At 43.1% G+C, this 16,744-nt stretch overlaps 2 protein-coding genes across 2 annotated transcripts in view; both read left to right on the top strand.

The window, feature by feature from the left end:
* Positions 1-222: 222 nt before the first annotated feature.
* On the top strand, positions 223-1,453 carry LOC135056547 (deleted in malignant brain tumors 1 protein-like). The gene is made up of 2 exons (XM_063961879.1): positions 223-607; positions 1,112-1,453. Exons 1-2 carry the CDS (start codon positions 231-233, stop codon positions 1,359-1,361), a joined length of 627 nt encoding a protein of 208 aa, XP_063817949.1. The 5' UTR covers positions 223-230; the 3' UTR covers positions 1,362-1,453.
* A 1,866-nt stretch (positions 1,454-3,319) lies between these two features.
* Positions 3,320-16,744, top strand: part of SPADH (spermadhesin family member) — a 168,558-nt gene continuing 155,133 nt past the window's right edge. The window contains exon 1 of the mRNA XM_063961877.1: positions 3,320-3,451. Coding sequence (XP_063817947.1) covers positions 3,370-3,451 — 82 coding nt within the window. The 5' untranslated portion in view covers positions 3,320-3,369. The remainder of the gene's footprint in view (positions 3,452-16,744) is intronic.

Genomic DNA, 16,744 nt, shown 5'->3' on the forward strand with positions numbered 1-16,744 from the left:
GTATACAGTAAGTCAACTAGAGGGGCTATTGCTCTATAGCAAGTTAGGTAATTCACCATGCTGAGCCTTTTATGTTAACAGAGAAAATATTGATTGGGTTGACTCCAGTTGAGCCTTTGGAGGTTTACAAATGGCCCAAATTATACAATTTTACAGATTTTGTATAAATACTGAGCAGCATAGCAGCTAATTGGTGTATTTATTTATCTATCTATCAGGTACAAAGTGACATGATCAGCTATTCAAACACACTGTTTACGTACTCTACTAAACCAGTGGTAATTCACCGAAAAAAGTTAAGTCTGCTCCTGAGATGCCAGATGTACCAAGACGCCATGGTGGAGACCCTGTACAATGCTAATGACATAATGGAGAGCACTTACACTCAACATGGCCTCTATTCTGCTAATCTAACTTTCTTCCAGTCTGCAAGCTTCCTATACCCAGTGTACGAGTATCCGTATTGTGTAGACCTCAATCAAAATCTGTTTCTGCAAGCCAGCTTGGACACTTCAGACCCAGCACTAGTCCTGTTTGTAGATACCTGTGTGGCTTCACCTGATCCATTTGATTTCACAAGAAATGTGCATTACATCATACGTAATGGGTAAGAACTTTTTTAGCTGTAAGCTTTTTTTTGGAAAAGCACCCAATGCTTTTGACAATAGAGAATAGCTACTTTGTGAGCCGAATACGTCACTGAATTTCCATCACAATTTCTAATAGAGTACAAGGAGTAGACTTTACCAAATGTAGCCCTCAATGACTTAACTTTGGTCAGTATGCACTCATTATAGAATGTATTATGTAAATCTAGTTAATCTAGGAAGCACTGGGTCTACAACATTGGTTCCCAAAACTCGGTCCTCAAGGAACCAGCAACAGTTCATGTTTTCCAGGTCACCTAGCAGGTGCACATGTGTATTCATTACTCATTGATACATTTAAAAAAATCCACAGGTGGTGCTAAATATTTCACTTGCGATTCTGTGAGGAGACCTAGAAAACATGAACTGTTAAGGGTCATTGAGGACTAACTTTGGGAACCAATGGTCTACACTGTTGTCTGTAATTGTATACTCTATTTATTATTTTATCTTTGTTTTTTCAGGTGCAGAAAAGTCCCTGATTATAAAACCTACCATTCTTCTTCATTGAGCAGAGTTCGCTTTGGGTTCAGTGCTTTCAGCTTCTTAAGCCAACATTCAGGCGTGTATCTTCAGTGCAAGCTTGTCGTGTGTAGGCAATATGACAGCCAGTCACGATGCAATCAGGGCTGTGTGATGAGACAGAAGAGATCACCTAACGCACATCATGATCATGTTCATGTCTCTGTAGGACCTGTGCTTCTGAAAAACTAGAGTTAGCTTCACACAGGTTAAAAGGATTAGGTCCTTTGTTTCGGCTCAAATAAAATATAATTACAAAGTAAATCATAATATAAGATGTATTAACAGTACAATAAACATCAATTAACAATAAATAAAAGGAAAATTTGGATCCATTTCTTTATAATGTAGTTGTTTTCAAAATCTAATAAAATTGATTGTTATCAAATGGAGCATGAAAGAGAAGCATACGTGTGACAGGCCAGACTCCAGAGTGATACTCAGACACTTCATGCCCAATTTAATCAAGTTGTTTATTCTTAAAATGCCAAAAATAACCATCAATAAGTTAAAAAATGGTACGTGCTAATTTCCACTGCACCCATGCTAGCTGCCTCTTCTGCCTATCACTAGTTTCTCCCTGAAACAAAACTTGGTCCACAGAACAGAAGGAATACTCTACCTAGAAAGAGATATATTTATATGCTTAACTAAAGTCCCTATAAGCAGCTAGACTTAAACAAAGGTTAATCTATGATTGCTGGTGCTCTGGCTCACTTATATGGGCTACCTGGATGCTATGTGGCACACCCCCATGTGGCAACTCTCCTCTGCTCCAGCTATGGTGTCCAGCTATGGTGCAGGTATTGCACCGGCTACATGAAAGACCACCAGATAAATGGGTATTTAGCACATCCTACCTGGTGGAGATATATATGGGCAACAGGTGCAGTGCAAAAAATATCCCCTCATGACCATTGTATGAGTCTGTCACACCATGTAGGTATTCATTATCTCCAGCCTCATTTCCTCTGCAGCAATTCCCCATTGCTGATGGGGCCTCTTATCTGTAGGATTTTCCCCTTCTTTTCTACTGGTGGCAACTCCTAATGGACCCCTTACCTTACAGGGAACACCTTCTTTTCTCTTGTATGTCAGATGACATTCCCACTCCATTACTACTGATCATTTTGGCTTGTGGCATACACCCTCCACAAACATCAAAGCCTTGTACCTACTGCCAGAAACATAACTAGTGGTCGGGATGCCCTTGGCAAAGTGAAGGACTTGACTTGAAAGATAATTTGTAAAGAGCCACCTTCAACACAGGCTTCCCAGGGTTTCATTCATGGCTGGCTGCTTCATGTGGTGCATCCATCTCCTGACTAGTGCCCCGGAAAGTGCCATTCTGGCTAAGTAGTTCTTGCGGCCCTGCCTTCCCCACTCCTATATCTGGTTTAAATCAAACACGAGAAACCGCTCCCAAGTGACGCAACACTGCAGTGCATGGGACACATTAGATTCTGCCCAATAGTCTCGCTGCCTCTCACAGACACTACCTTCCTCACTCTGCAGCCCTCCCAGTGATTTCCCAGGTGTTACACAATAAATGTTCAGCTAAGACATCTGTATTAAAGTGAAATGGAAATGCAATGAGAACACAAATTAGTCGTTTTGGAAACATTATCTGGGTTGGGCACGGGATCCCGGCAGTCAGAATACAGATGCCGGGATCCCGACCGCCAGAATGCCGACAGGCGGGAGAGTGCAACAAATACCCTTGCGGACTCACTGCGCTCGCCACAGATTCTATTCCCACTCCATGTGTGTCATGGACACCCGGGAGTAGGAATAGCTGTGGTGGCACTGCCGGCAGAGCAGGATTAAGGGGGGGGGGGGGGGGGGGCAGGGGGAGCAGCTATGCCACAGCACGGGGACTCACTGATTCTGTAATCTCCAGCGGCAGCATTGGCTGGAGATTACAGAATCCGTGAATCTCGCGCTGCCTGAGACGGAGGGGGAGGGAAATGCCGCACACACTGCAGCGCAGCAGAGATGGGATGGAGCGGGTACTAGTTACCCTGATCTACTGCCGACCCCTGTCTCTGGGTCACGGCACCCTCTGCTCCCACTTATACATATTCATCTATGCAAAGCGCCGGCCGGCCAATAGGGTGGCGGGAGGTCACGTGTCCGCCTGGCAAAGCGCAGCGAGGAAGAGCTCATGAATAAGTGAGCGGCAGCCAGGGCTCGGCGGCTAATGAGGGCACCGCAGTGTCATGTGGTGCGCCGGGGAGGCTCGGAAGGAGAAGTTACTGTATCTATCAGTGAGCACGGTGCAGGTACTCAGTCTCCCCCCCCCCCCTCCTCCTGCCAGCAGCAGTATTGTACTCCAGCCAGCACACGCTGCTGTGTGTTGGCTGGTCTGTGAGAGTGCAGGGAGGCTGCTGCCGCATACCAGCAGCCTCTTCTGCCTGTGCAGGGGCCAGGGGGAAGCGATCACACGGATCACTCCTCCCTGTGGATTTGACCCTGGCTGGGGGGCTAAATCTTTGATTTTTTTTTAGGTTTCAGTAATTTGCATAAGGGGCGTGGCCACGCCATCCGCAATTAGGCCACGCCCCTGAAACTTTCAGCTGTATGTAGAGTCACTGGCAAAGGGGGGGAGGGCCCCATATCTTAAGTGCCCTGGGCCCCCCAAAGCCATAATTCGTCCCTGACTGCTGGCATTCTGGCGATTGGGATCCTGGCATCTGTATTCTGACCGCTGGGATCCCGACTGCCGGCATCCTGACTATATCCCCATTATCTAACACGAGAACTGTCTGGTGCTAACAAACATGATCTTTCTGCAGAAGTCACAGCTGCCTCCACAGAGGAATGGTTAGTTCAGCAGAAGTCAGTTATTCAAGAATATACAGTAATTGGAAAAGGAGGTGATCGTGTGTCTACAGAAAAATAATACTGACTTGAACCACAGATTTATTTACTTTAAAATACTTTACTTAATTAAAACACATGGGGCCAAATGTAATAGAGTGAGAGTTTCAAAAAGTGAGAGATTTGGTAAGGTTTTGCAGTTTAAAAGTGGCAATCATTTACACAGCAAGATCAACCTAGTTTTGTAGTGTAAATGATTGCCACTTTAAAAAAAACTGTGAAAAACCTTACCAAATCTCTCACTTTCTGAAACTCACTCTATTACATTTGGCCCTTAAAATACATAACTACCCAACATGAAAATATAGATAACGTATGCTACAAACATTCAAATATCAGAAAATACGTATATAACAGCAGTTTTTTCCTAAGCTAGGATATATGTATGGATCTGGTTATCTTATACCAAATATATCACTTTTACCAGATCTTACTAATATGCATTTGATTGATTTGTGTAGTAATTCCATAATGACATTATATACCCAGAGAAATTGCAAGAAAAGTTATTCTCTTTGAGTTTAGAAATATTACTGATTAGATATAAGTTAATCTTAGGGGTCAATTCAACTAGGAGTGAGTTTGTGAGAGCAAGTTTGTTTCATGAAACTCGCATACAGTAAATCACCTGAATGCGCCCACCTGAGAAATGTGAGATTCAATTAGAACAGTTTGTGGTAGTTGTGGCGACTTTTCTATAAAATGTTACCTGGGTGCAGTGCTTTAAAAAGTGGTGAAACAACTCTGGACTCCAAAAAAGTGACAACAGAGGTAGCACAACCATATAGATGGCTCGCCTGAGGGTTGGGCTTTGTTGGGAAATACGTGAGTTGCTTTAACAGAGCTGGAGGTAGTGTGCTGAAACTGGGAAGCCTAATCCATTTCCTACTCATGGAACAGAAGATGTAAGATTTAATGGAATGCACTATGGTACTTGGAACTTGCTAGGATGTGTATCTTGTTCTGCAGTTGTCATTTCATGAACTGCCCCAAAGGCCTGAACTTACAACAACAGGAATGAAAGGAACTTTATTAGACTGGATAGTGCTGCAGATTGGATTTGTCCTGAGACCAATATCATGGCCTGGATGTAATGAAGTCCGAGTTCGGGCGGGATGCTGGCTGAACTCAAATGTTTTTTTTTAATTTGGCAATCCTGTACAAGGCTAAATCATGCCATTTACATGATTGTCCCTTTAAAAAAACCATCTGAGGTTGGCCGGCATCCCAAACTGCCGCCAAACTCGGACTTCATTACATCTCGCCCCATGAGTAAGCTGGCACCAGAGTAATGACTGGATAGGGGCAGGTAGCAGCAGAACTGGGACCGGATTGGTGACTGGAATGGTCATGGACACCCATAGAGGGGGAATCACCTACCTTGCCGGTATACTGGTCCTGTCGGGTTTCCGGTGACGATATAGTGACAGCCGGGATGCTGACTATTGGTATGCTGACCGCATACCCTACAGAGCCCTACTCCCACATGCACCCAGTTCCTACCCTTACATTATGTGGCTAGTTACTGTGGCCTTGCTCCTTCTTTGGGTCCATCCCTTTGCCCTTTTCACCTCCATCTTCATATGTTCCTCACCTCTTCCCCCTCAGCTCCCCTTTGTTCTCCCACCCCCTTTATTCATGACACCCCCTGGCCTCCCCCCATTTTCAATCGGGTTCAGCTGAAAATTTACCCTGTAAAGCCTCATTACTTTCCATGCACAGCCTCAGCCAGGGTGTGAGCTATGAGTAGATCCTGTCTCTTTGCCTTCTACAGAAAGTCCCTCACATGTTACAGTTACGTTTTTGGGGCATATTTATTATACACATTTTGTGGGAAATCCCCTGAAATATTAGGATACCCTAAAAATATAAGTATCACCTAAAAGTATTACAGGTGTCCTGCAGCAGATATCAAAGATATCTGCTGCACTTTCCCAATTTTTCATCTCTGTTGTAAAGTTAGTGGTTAGTCCAGCTGCCCTTTAGGGGGCGACATTCAGCAATTTAAGGGAAGCAAAATGAAATTATATCTTGTCCCCACAACCAAAAAGGTTGTGGTGTCCTGAGGACTGGCTGGCAGGGCCGTAACTAAGTGCGCCAGCGGTGCCTGGCACACAGCACATATGCACTGGGGCACAGAACCACTGGCAACACCCATTTTGAGCACCACAATGTGAGTCCACAGTAGTAAGCTGCTACTTGCTATGGCTGGGTGCGGTATGTGGTCCCTCTGGCTTCCCGTGGTAGTTAGTTGCTCTTACTCTATTTTGCATAATATGAACTCTACCTGGCATAATGTGTATAAGGGGCTTTACCTGGCATAATGTGTATAAGGGGCTTTACCTGGCATAATGTGGGCTCTATCTAGCACAGTGTCTTTTAGAGGCTCTACAAATGACTCATATGCCCTGTATTCCTTGAAAAAGACCCCAGTGCCAGTGTAGAAACGCGTTGGAGGCATCTGTGACTGGCTGCCAGCAGAGGCTGTGACCAGCAGGACCTGGGGAACAGAATTTGTGGGGGACCCGGGACTCACATTTACCAAGCTGCTTTTGAACTGTTTATACCCGTTCATACTCCTCTGGTAATTGCTATATATCACAGCCATCCAGGCTACCATTTCACAGTATATATGGGTGGAGCATTTTCTATATATATGTGATTTGTTTTTTTGTGTGTAATTGTTTTATTTAAAAATAAAAAAACTGTACTTCGCTATATACATTCCTTTATTGTTTTGGGCACATTTGAACCAATCCTGATTGAGACTTATAAAGGAACATTGTTGAAGAAAATTTACGAGAGTCATCTAGACAGTAGCGACGGATAAGTTATACCTATTTTTTTTTCTTATTGTATACATTTAGTGGAGGAAGGAGGCAACCTCCTTTTGGTATAGAACGGTCTGCTTGCACACTGATACTAAGCACACCTGCTATAATCACATCTCTCTCTCTTTTGCATGTGTATTTCTACAAATGCTCAGTCCAGACAGCCTTAAAGAAGCCCTTGAGTTTTGTGAATTAAAAGAGGGAGGAGCACTGCACACCCATCCCTAACTGCTTGTAATGAGAGGTTTTGAGAATAAAATATTTTTGGTTACTATAATACTTTTTTGGAGGGGCTTGTGATTAGTTAGCTTGGTTTCCATACTGTAGTCTTCGGTTTGGAATTAGTTTAGCTGGTGGGGATAGGACCCCTGTGTTGGTTAATATATGGCCCTACTATTTATTCTCTCTCCTAGTTAATCATCTTCTCTCATAGATTTTTCCTTGATTGCATGACCCGGGGCTTTAGAGTATGGACTTTTAGTTTTGGAGGAGTGCTCATCTCCCTTAAGTTTTGTTTTCTCTCTTCCTCTGAGTTTTTCTTTTTGTTCTTTTTTGTTCTTTTTTATATATTTATTTTTGAAGATTAAAAATATGAAGTTATGAAATAGTTAGATTCCTGTGATTAAAGTCAAGATAATTTATTGGACTAGTACAGGTTATTTTAACTAAGGAACACAACTCTGCTAATTTTTTTTATAGTGGGAACATTGGCCCTCATTCCGAGTTGTTCGCTCGGTATTTTTCATCGCATCGCAGTGAAAATCCGCTTAGTACGCATGCGCAATGTTCGCACTGCGACTGCGCCAAGTAACTTTACTATGAAGAAAGTATTTTTACTCACGGCTTTTTCTTCGCTCCGGCGATCGTAATGTGATTGACAGGAAATGGGTGTTACTGGGCGGAAACACGGCGTTTCAGGGGCGTGTGGCTGAAAACGCTACCGTTTCCGGAAAAAACGCAGGAGTGGCCGGAGAAACGGTGGGAGTGCCTGGGCGAACGCTGGGTGTGTTTGTGACGTCAACCAGGAACGACAAGCACTGAAATGATCGCACAGGCAGAGTAAGTCTGGAGCTACTCTGAAACTGCTAAGTAGTTAGTAATCGCATTATTGCGAATACATCGGTCGCAATTTTAAGAAGCTAAGATTCACTCCCAGTAGGCGGCGGCTTAGCGTGTGTAACTCTGCTAAATTCGCCTTGCGACCGATCAACTCGGAATGAGGGCCATTGTCTTTTTATATAAAAGAACCTATGCTGTTCATATATATATATACGCACACACACACACACACATACATATGTATATATATATATATATATATACACACAAACATATAGATATTGATATATATACATATATATACACACACACACATATATATATATATATATTTATATATATACTGTATACATTTATATCGCTCTCTCTCTCTCTCTCTATATATATATATATATATATATATATATATATACACATACACAATGCATCCGGAAAGTATTCACAGCGCTTCACTTTTTCTTATTTTTTTATAGTATAATATACACACAAACATATATAGATATTGATATATATATACATATATATTATATACACACATATATATATATTTATACATATACTGTATACATTTATATCTATCTATCTCTCTCTCTCTCTCTCTCTCTATATATATATATATATATATATATATATATATATATATATACATACATACACAGTGCATCCAGAAAGTATTCACAGCGCTTCACTTTTTCCACATTTTGTTATGTTACAGCCTTATTCCTAACTGGAATAAATTCATTTTTTCCCCTCAATATTTTACACACAATACCCCATAATGTCAATGTGAAAAAGTTTTTGGAGATTTTTGCTAATTTATTAAAACTAGAAAACTAAGAAATCACGTTTACAGAAATATTCAGCCTTTGCTCAATACTTTGTTGATTCACCTTTGCCAGTAATTACAGCCTTGAGTCTTTTTGAATATGATGCCACAAGCTTGGCACACCTACAGATGGGTCCATGGTTATCTTGGTTAGTTTGCTGCGCCTAGGCACAACATGGTTTATTAACATAAACCCTTTATCTATTGTTCTCAGCTGCAATACAATACAGAGAACAATACAGCAGGGGATTAAGTCATTACAGCAGGGGATTAAGGCCCTCATTCCGAGTTGATCGCTCGCTATCTGCTTTTAGCAGCAGTGCAAACGCTAAGCCGCCGCCCTCTGGGAGTGTATTTTATTTTAGCAGAAGTGCAAACGAAAGGATCGCAGAACGGGGTCAACATTTTTTCAAGCAGTTTCTGAGTAGCTGCAGACCTACTCCTACCTTGCGATCACTTCAGACTATTTAGTAGAGATGAGCGGATTCGGTTTTACTCGGTTTTACTCGGTTCTCAAAACCGAATCTTATTGGCTATCCAAAACACGTGACATCCGTGAGCCAATTAGATGCCGTTTTGAGAACCGAGTAAAACCGAACCCGCTCATCTCTACTATTTAGTTCCTGTTTTGACGTCACAAACACGCCCTGCGTTCGGCCAGCCACTCCCCCGTTTCCCCAGGCACGCCTGCGTTTTTATCAGACACGCCTGTGTTTTTCAGCCCACTCCCGGAAAACGGTCAGTTACCTCCCATAAACGCCCCATTCCTGTCAATCACTCACCGATCAGCAGTGTGACTGAAAAGCGTCGCTAGACCTTGTGTGAAACTGCATCGGCTTTTGTTAAAGTACTTTCGCGTGCGCAGTGCGCACCATACGCATGCGCAGAAGTGCCAATTTTTTGCCTGATCGCTGCGCTGCGAACAACGGCAGCTAGCGATCAACTCGGAATGAGGGCCTAAGTCCGAATGCCCAGTCTCAGTTAATCCTATTAAAGGTCAAGATAAACATGGACCCATCTGTATCTTTGGGCAGTTTCGCCCATTCCTCTTTGCAGCACCTCTCACGCTCCATCAGGTTGGATGGAAAGCATCAGTGCACAGCCATTTTCAGATCTCTCCAGAGATATTCAATCAGATTCAAGTCTGGGCTCTGGCTGGGCCACTCAAGGACATTCACAGAGTTCTCCTGAAGCCACCCCTTTGATATTTTGGCTGTGTGCTTAGGGTCATTGTCCTGCTGAAAGAGGAACCATCGCCACAGTCTGAGGTCAAGAGCGCTCTGGAGCAGGTTTTCATCCAGGATGCCTCTGTACATTGCTGCATTCATCTTTCCCTCTATCCTGACTGGTCTCCCAGTTCCTGCTGCTGGCAAACATGATGCTGCCACCGCCATGTTTCACCGTAGGGATGGTAGTGGCCTGATTATGAGCGGTGCCTGGTTTCCACCAAACATGACGTCTGGCATTCACATCAAAGAGTTCAATCTTTGTCTCATCAGAGCAGAGAATTTTGTTTCTAATGGATTGAGAGTCCTTCAGGTAAATTTTGGAAAACTCCAGGTAGGCTGCCATGTGCTTTTTACTAAGGAGAGGCTTCCATCTGGCCACTCTACTATACAGGCCTGATTGGGGCATTGCTGAAGAGATGGTTGTCCTTCTGGAATGTTCTCCTCTCTCCAAAGAGGAATGCTGTAGCTCTGACAGAGTGATCATAGGTTTCTTGGTCACCTCCCTGACTAGGGCCCTTCTCTCCTGATCGCTCAGTTTAGACGGCCGGCCAGCCAGCTCTAGGAAGAGTCCTTATGGTTCCGAACTTCTTCCATTTACGGATGATGGAGGCCACTGTGCTCATTGGGACCTTCAAAGCAGCAGATATTTTTCTGTACCCTTCCCCAGATTTTACAATCCTGTCTCAGAGGTCTACAGACAATTCCTTTGACTTCATGCTTGGTTTGTGCTCAGACATGCACTGTCAAGTGTGGGACCTTATATAGACAAGTGTGTGGCTTTCCAAATCATATCCAATCAACTGGTGGACTCCAATTAAGCTGTAGGAACATCTCAAGGATGATCAGTGGAAACAGGATGCACCTGAGCTAAATTTTGAGCTTCCTGGGAAAGGCTGTGAATACTTATGTACATGTAATTTGTTTGTTTTTTATTTTTAATAAATTTGCAAAAATCTCAAAAAAACTTTTTTCACATTGTCATTATTGGGTATTGTTTGTAGAATTTTGAGGGAAAAATGAATTTATTCCAGTTTGGAATAAGGCAGTAACATAACAAAAAAACAAAATTTGGAGCACCTAATAAATGCGCAGGGATGGCTGCCTGAACCGTAACCACCAATGAAGGGGATGTCTCCCTATCCCCAAATGAAGCAAACTAGATAAAAATATTTTGGTGGTGACAGTAGGGGGCGCCAAACCACAGGTGACAAAAACCTCTATTACAGATATTTCAAGATATAATGTAAACAAGTATTTAGAAAACAGATGATGGGATACGTCCCTTATATTTACTTGGTTTTGAACGTGTAGAGAGTTCTTTTGTTCTCCTGAGTCGACCAATCTTTGTTCTCAGGATCTCTTTACAACATCCAATGTCATAAAAAACAAACAAAGGAGGAAAATCCTAGTATAACACCGTTTTATTCTTTTCTAAAACAGAACGTCTTTAAAAACAACTAAAAACATATTCCTAATCCGGTACAGATAGAGCACATGCGGCGGTGTGCAGCTTACTAAATGTGAGAATCGGATAATTACCAGATTGTTAGAGGAAACAAAGTCCTCGTTACAGCAAAAGATCTCAAACACCAGTCGGCCTCCCGGGAAATGGCGTCCTGGATTTTTGCAGCAATCACCTCTCCCACAGAAAGAAAAACGCCACCTTCAACTGCGCCAACGCGTTTCAGGACTTGCTGGTCCCTTTCTCAAGGCTAGTGTGCTCACAACTAACAGATCTCCCCTTTTATTCCCTGATCGACCAATGAAATCATTAATTGGAGGTGAATGTGTTTCATGTGTAATGAAACATGGCCACCTCCATTTGTCGTACACGGTTGTCATGGCAACCTTCTCTAGTGAACTTTCTTTCCTCTAGACAAAACAATGCACGATATATCACATGTAGATCACCCTTATTAAACTATTATCCCCACCTTCTATAAAGCGGGAAAAAGATTCTGAATAGTCCATATGAATAAGTTCTTTGTGATCCCGATACGTCACTTCCGGTTATCTTGCCCGTGACGTAATTCCAATGGTTACTACCGTTTGTCCCCGTTGCTAAGTGACGGCTGCATTCAAGCAATGCGTCACGTCACTTCCAGTCCTGACACTTATCCCTGTTGCTAAGCGACGGCTGTTTTCAAGCAATGTGTCGCGTCGCTTCCGGTCCTGACGCGACGATACTCTCTGTCTCCCTGGCGTGATGTAAATGACGCCAGAAGCATCCTGTTGCTAGGTGACTGGTCTTAACAAACTCTGTGCCGTCCCTTGTATGTTTGTTCATAATAGGGAATGTCAGGCAGTATCCAAGTCCATCTTACATAATGTTCTCATAATACTAAGACAAATTTAGAAATTTGCATGCAATAAATTTCTCCTAATGGAAACATTCATTTTTCCCTGAACGGTGAGTCGGAATTCATATTTGTCCTAGTGGAGAGAAGGACATCAATGAATTACAATAAACCATATGGTCTAATGCCCTAAATTACAAGCAAGATGACTCAAAAAGGCTCGATTCGAGTCTCCTAATATGCATATATCAATGCACAAAAAATCACAGACAGAGTAATAGAGTAATACATCTTTATAAGAACCACTTCACCTCAAAATCAGAATTAAGGCCCTTAGGTATTAGTGTGTTATATTTATATATTAGCTGCATCTCGGTTTTGGCCAATACTTTATTGATATTATTTTGACGGTGGTTTGCTGTTATTTTTTTTATACCCATAAACCTCAAGATATGGCCTGGGTCACAGTTATGCACCTTTTTAAAGTGGTCAGAGAATGCATGAGTCTCTAGCCCCTTTTTCACATTTCTCAAGTGTTCGCTAACACGTATTTTCAAGGGCCTAGATGTTCTCCCTATGTAGAACAGATGACACGTGCATTCCATGGCGTATACCACGTTCTTTACATTACATGTTATGAATTCATCTATTATGTGAACCTGTCCATTGATATCCAGTTTTTCTAGTTTCTTACCGCTGTCGGTTTTGATGGTTTTGCACCCTATACATGTTCCACAGCGATGAAACCCCTTGGTTGCAATCTGACCCTCCTTTTTTAGGTTAGGGAGATCACTCCTAACTAGACTGTTTTTCAAGTTGGGTGCCTTCTTGTAAATGAAGATCGGTTTTTCTGGAAGTGCCCCTGACAATACTGGATCTTTTTTCAATATTTTCCAATGTTTCCTGATTGAATTTTCCAGTAATTTATGTTGTACACTATAATTAGTTAGGAAACATATTTTTATCTAGTAACATAACAAAGTGTGGAAAAAGCGAAGCGCTGTGAATACTTTTCAGATGCACTGTATATAATTGTAATAAATGGGAGCACTCACCAGTCTACCATTTGCAAGTATTTAATCAGACCATCATATAAAGATGTATATCACATCAACGTTTCGGGCCTTAGTCAAGATAACAGTGCAATGGACACAGCACCATATATACCCACAAAGCCCTCCCACCAATTAGTCACAGACCTTCCCCCATTATCACATCACATACATATATATAAACATAAAATACATTTAGTGTTATAACAGTAAAAGCATCCTCACCAGTGCATGTATTTCATATCATCCAGGGGTGAACTGTTCCCGTGGTAGTGTGGCCAAACGGCCATATCGCCGCCATGTATGGTACAGTAGGCAGTGTGCGATCCACCACCGGCTGCACTTCCTGATCGGAAGTTCATGCGTTCCGCTGCTGGTCTCTTTTCCTGACAGTGCGCCCGGGTGCTACTAACCCTCCACAGCTGGTTTTCAGTGGAGCGCTACTTACCCCAGGTCTCATCATATAATCTTTTTAATTTAGATATGTATCTCAAACATTGATTACTATTAAGAAAATTACAAAAAATGCTGTTTTGCACAAACAGCAGGGGGCAGAAAAATACTTCTAATTTCTATAAAGAGCTATAGTGGTCAATAATACATCTAGGATATTTATTCATTACAACATTAATCACATCACTAACCTTGGCTTACTGCTAAAAGAAGCAATATTTGATTTAATAGCCACAGACTATTATTTAGAAAGATTAAACCGGATCCACAAAAAAGAAAAAGAAAAAATTAGGACGAAAAAAAATAATCTAAGAAATATATAAGATATTAGTAAATATATCCAGGTCAATCCAAAAAAAGGGCATAATGGATTCCATCATTAAGGTCATGGGGTCAAAAAGTGTCCAACCGATAGATCCATGCTGCCTCACGTTTTAATAACATTTTGGCTTGGTCTCCACCTCTCCTTGGTATATCAACTCTATTAATAATAATAGTGATGCCAGAGAATGGCGAGCTTTATAGAAGTGCCTGGCAACAGTTTTATCGGAATTGCCACTTGTTAATGCTGACCTGATCGAAGGATGGTGGTTGGCCATTCTCTCACGAAATGATAGGATGGTCTTGCCCACGTTAACCAAGGAGCACGGACAGGTCAGTATGTAAATGACAAAATCAGAGGTACAGCTCACTCTGTTATGTATAGATATTTTCTTGCTCCTATGTGGGTGATGGAAAGATTTGGCAACAGCCATGCTCCTACATGTAGTATATATATATATATATATATATGTACATACACACACACATACATGGTCAAGACACATTATTATGGTCACCTCCCACATTTGACCTCGTAGCCAGTAGCGGATCTTGCCACGGGCAAACAGGACTTTTGCCCGGGGCGCCGCCTTGCGGAGGGTGCCGGCGCCATCTGGAGGGCGCCGCACCATGGCAAGATCCGCTACTGTGCCCCCCCGCTGTGTCCCCCACTGGCCTCCCGCTATGAAAGGAACTAGACGCTACCCATCTAGTTTCCCTTCGAGGAGAGAACCTTTGCTGTGCGGTGCTCGATGACGTCATTGCGTACCGCACAGCATTGTGGGACTGGCACAGACGCTAGGGGTCATAATTGACCTCTAGTGTCTATGCTGTGCTATGGGAGAGACGTCATGATGTCTCTCCCATAGATCTGAGGAGAGGAGCGGCGCCGGCGGAGGTCTGCAGCGGTCGGGAATCAGGAGCGGGTATAGTAAGTATTCATTTATTTATTTTCTTCTTTCAGCGGTGCTACTCTATAGGGGGCACAAATGGGGGCGTAACTGACCACACCCCCATATTAAGCCACGCCATACTTTCCCCCCAGGGCGCCACTAGGGCAAAAACCGTCCCTGCTCGTAGCAGCGCATAGCCAAAGATGTACGTCACGTGTTGTGCGCTGGCTTGGTGGGAATATAAGGTGTGCGATAAGCCATCTGCACACATATCACTTGTTGCTATCATGGGCAAAAGGGGTGATTTTTCCGAGATGCAAAAAGGGATGTTTTTTGGCTTTCGGGCCAAGGGTGGCAGTATTTCTGAAACAGCGCAAGGTGTATCATGACAGGACAAATGGCATCTTTGCGAATAACCAACGTAGAAACTGTGGAGCACCACATGCCATTAATGTGAGAGATGAAGGTGTGTGTGAGGGCTGACCGACACGCCACAGTGGAGCAGCTCACCATCAAAATGAACCTGATGGCTACCTGATGTCTATCTAAAATGACACTTTAAACCGTGTAGCTGCTGTCAATGCAGCACACGGCGGTTACTCTGGCTATTATCTGGTGGTCATAATAATGTGACGTTACCATGGGGGGCCCAGACCGCACACTCTGCTCACATATATTATACTTACCCCTCCGGAGTAATTTAAGCATGCGCACTAGATATGTTCCCAGGAACAAGGCGAGGGCACCATGTTCTGGGAGACCTGGCATTATAGCATTATTATGCCAGAGTCTCCTTGCTGCCATGGAGGAGGGGTCCCACAACAAAGGCTGCATGCGGGTCCCCTCCTCTCTTAAAACGCCCCATACTATATATACTGGACACACTGCACCCATCTAAAAACACACACACACACACACACACACACACACACACACACACACACATCCACTTTATGAAGCGCACTCTCTGCATATAAAATAATATTTGCCCTGTCACCCTCCACAGTACAGGGATGAAATGTACCCAATGCACAAATTGGTTTGTACAGCGGCACTGAGGTAGTAAAGACAACTAGACAAGCCAGTATCTGGGAACATTTCCATGCACCAGTATTGACAAAAATCTGAGTCCGGATCCGAGCCCAGCTCGGGACTTCCACCAGGCTCGTAAACCAGAACAAGGCAAAACGTCATCATCGCACTGTTGGATTCTCGTGAGATCCGGACTTTGTATATTTTGCGCCTCCTGCCCCGCCATCTTCACTCCAGTCCTGGAGGGTGTAGCGAGAGGAAGTGTCTCCTCAGTGTCTGTGCGAGAAAGTGGCATGGAGCGTGGGGTGGCGACCTGCTCTTTTGCATCATTCCAGTGGTGCTGTCTTGTGTTGCATCAGTCCAGTGGTGGTGTCTTGTATGGCATCAGTCCAGTCACTCCAGTGGTGTCCTCTGCTGCCATAAGTCCAGTGCTGCTGTATGAGTCCAGTCCAGTGGTGCTGTCTTGTGCTTCATCAGTCCAGTGGTGGTGTCTTGTGCTGCATCAGTCCAGTCACTCCAGTAGTGGTGTCCTGTGCTGCCATAAGTCCAGTGGTGCTGCTGTATAAATAGAGATATACCAGCGTTGGCTGTATAAGTTAGTAAATAACTATTAGGCTTGTTATATTACATTCAATACATGTTTATTATCATAAAATTAGATTAAAAAAATTAAAATAAATAATTAATATGATCACAAATATA

This window comes from Pseudophryne corroboree, chromosome 3, assembly GCF_028390025.1.
Source record: "Pseudophryne corroboree isolate aPseCor3 chromosome 3, aPseCor3.hap2, whole genome shotgun sequence".
In the NCBI taxonomy this organism is placed as follows: domain Eukaryota; kingdom Metazoa; phylum Chordata; class Amphibia; order Anura; family Myobatrachidae; genus Pseudophryne; species Pseudophryne corroboree.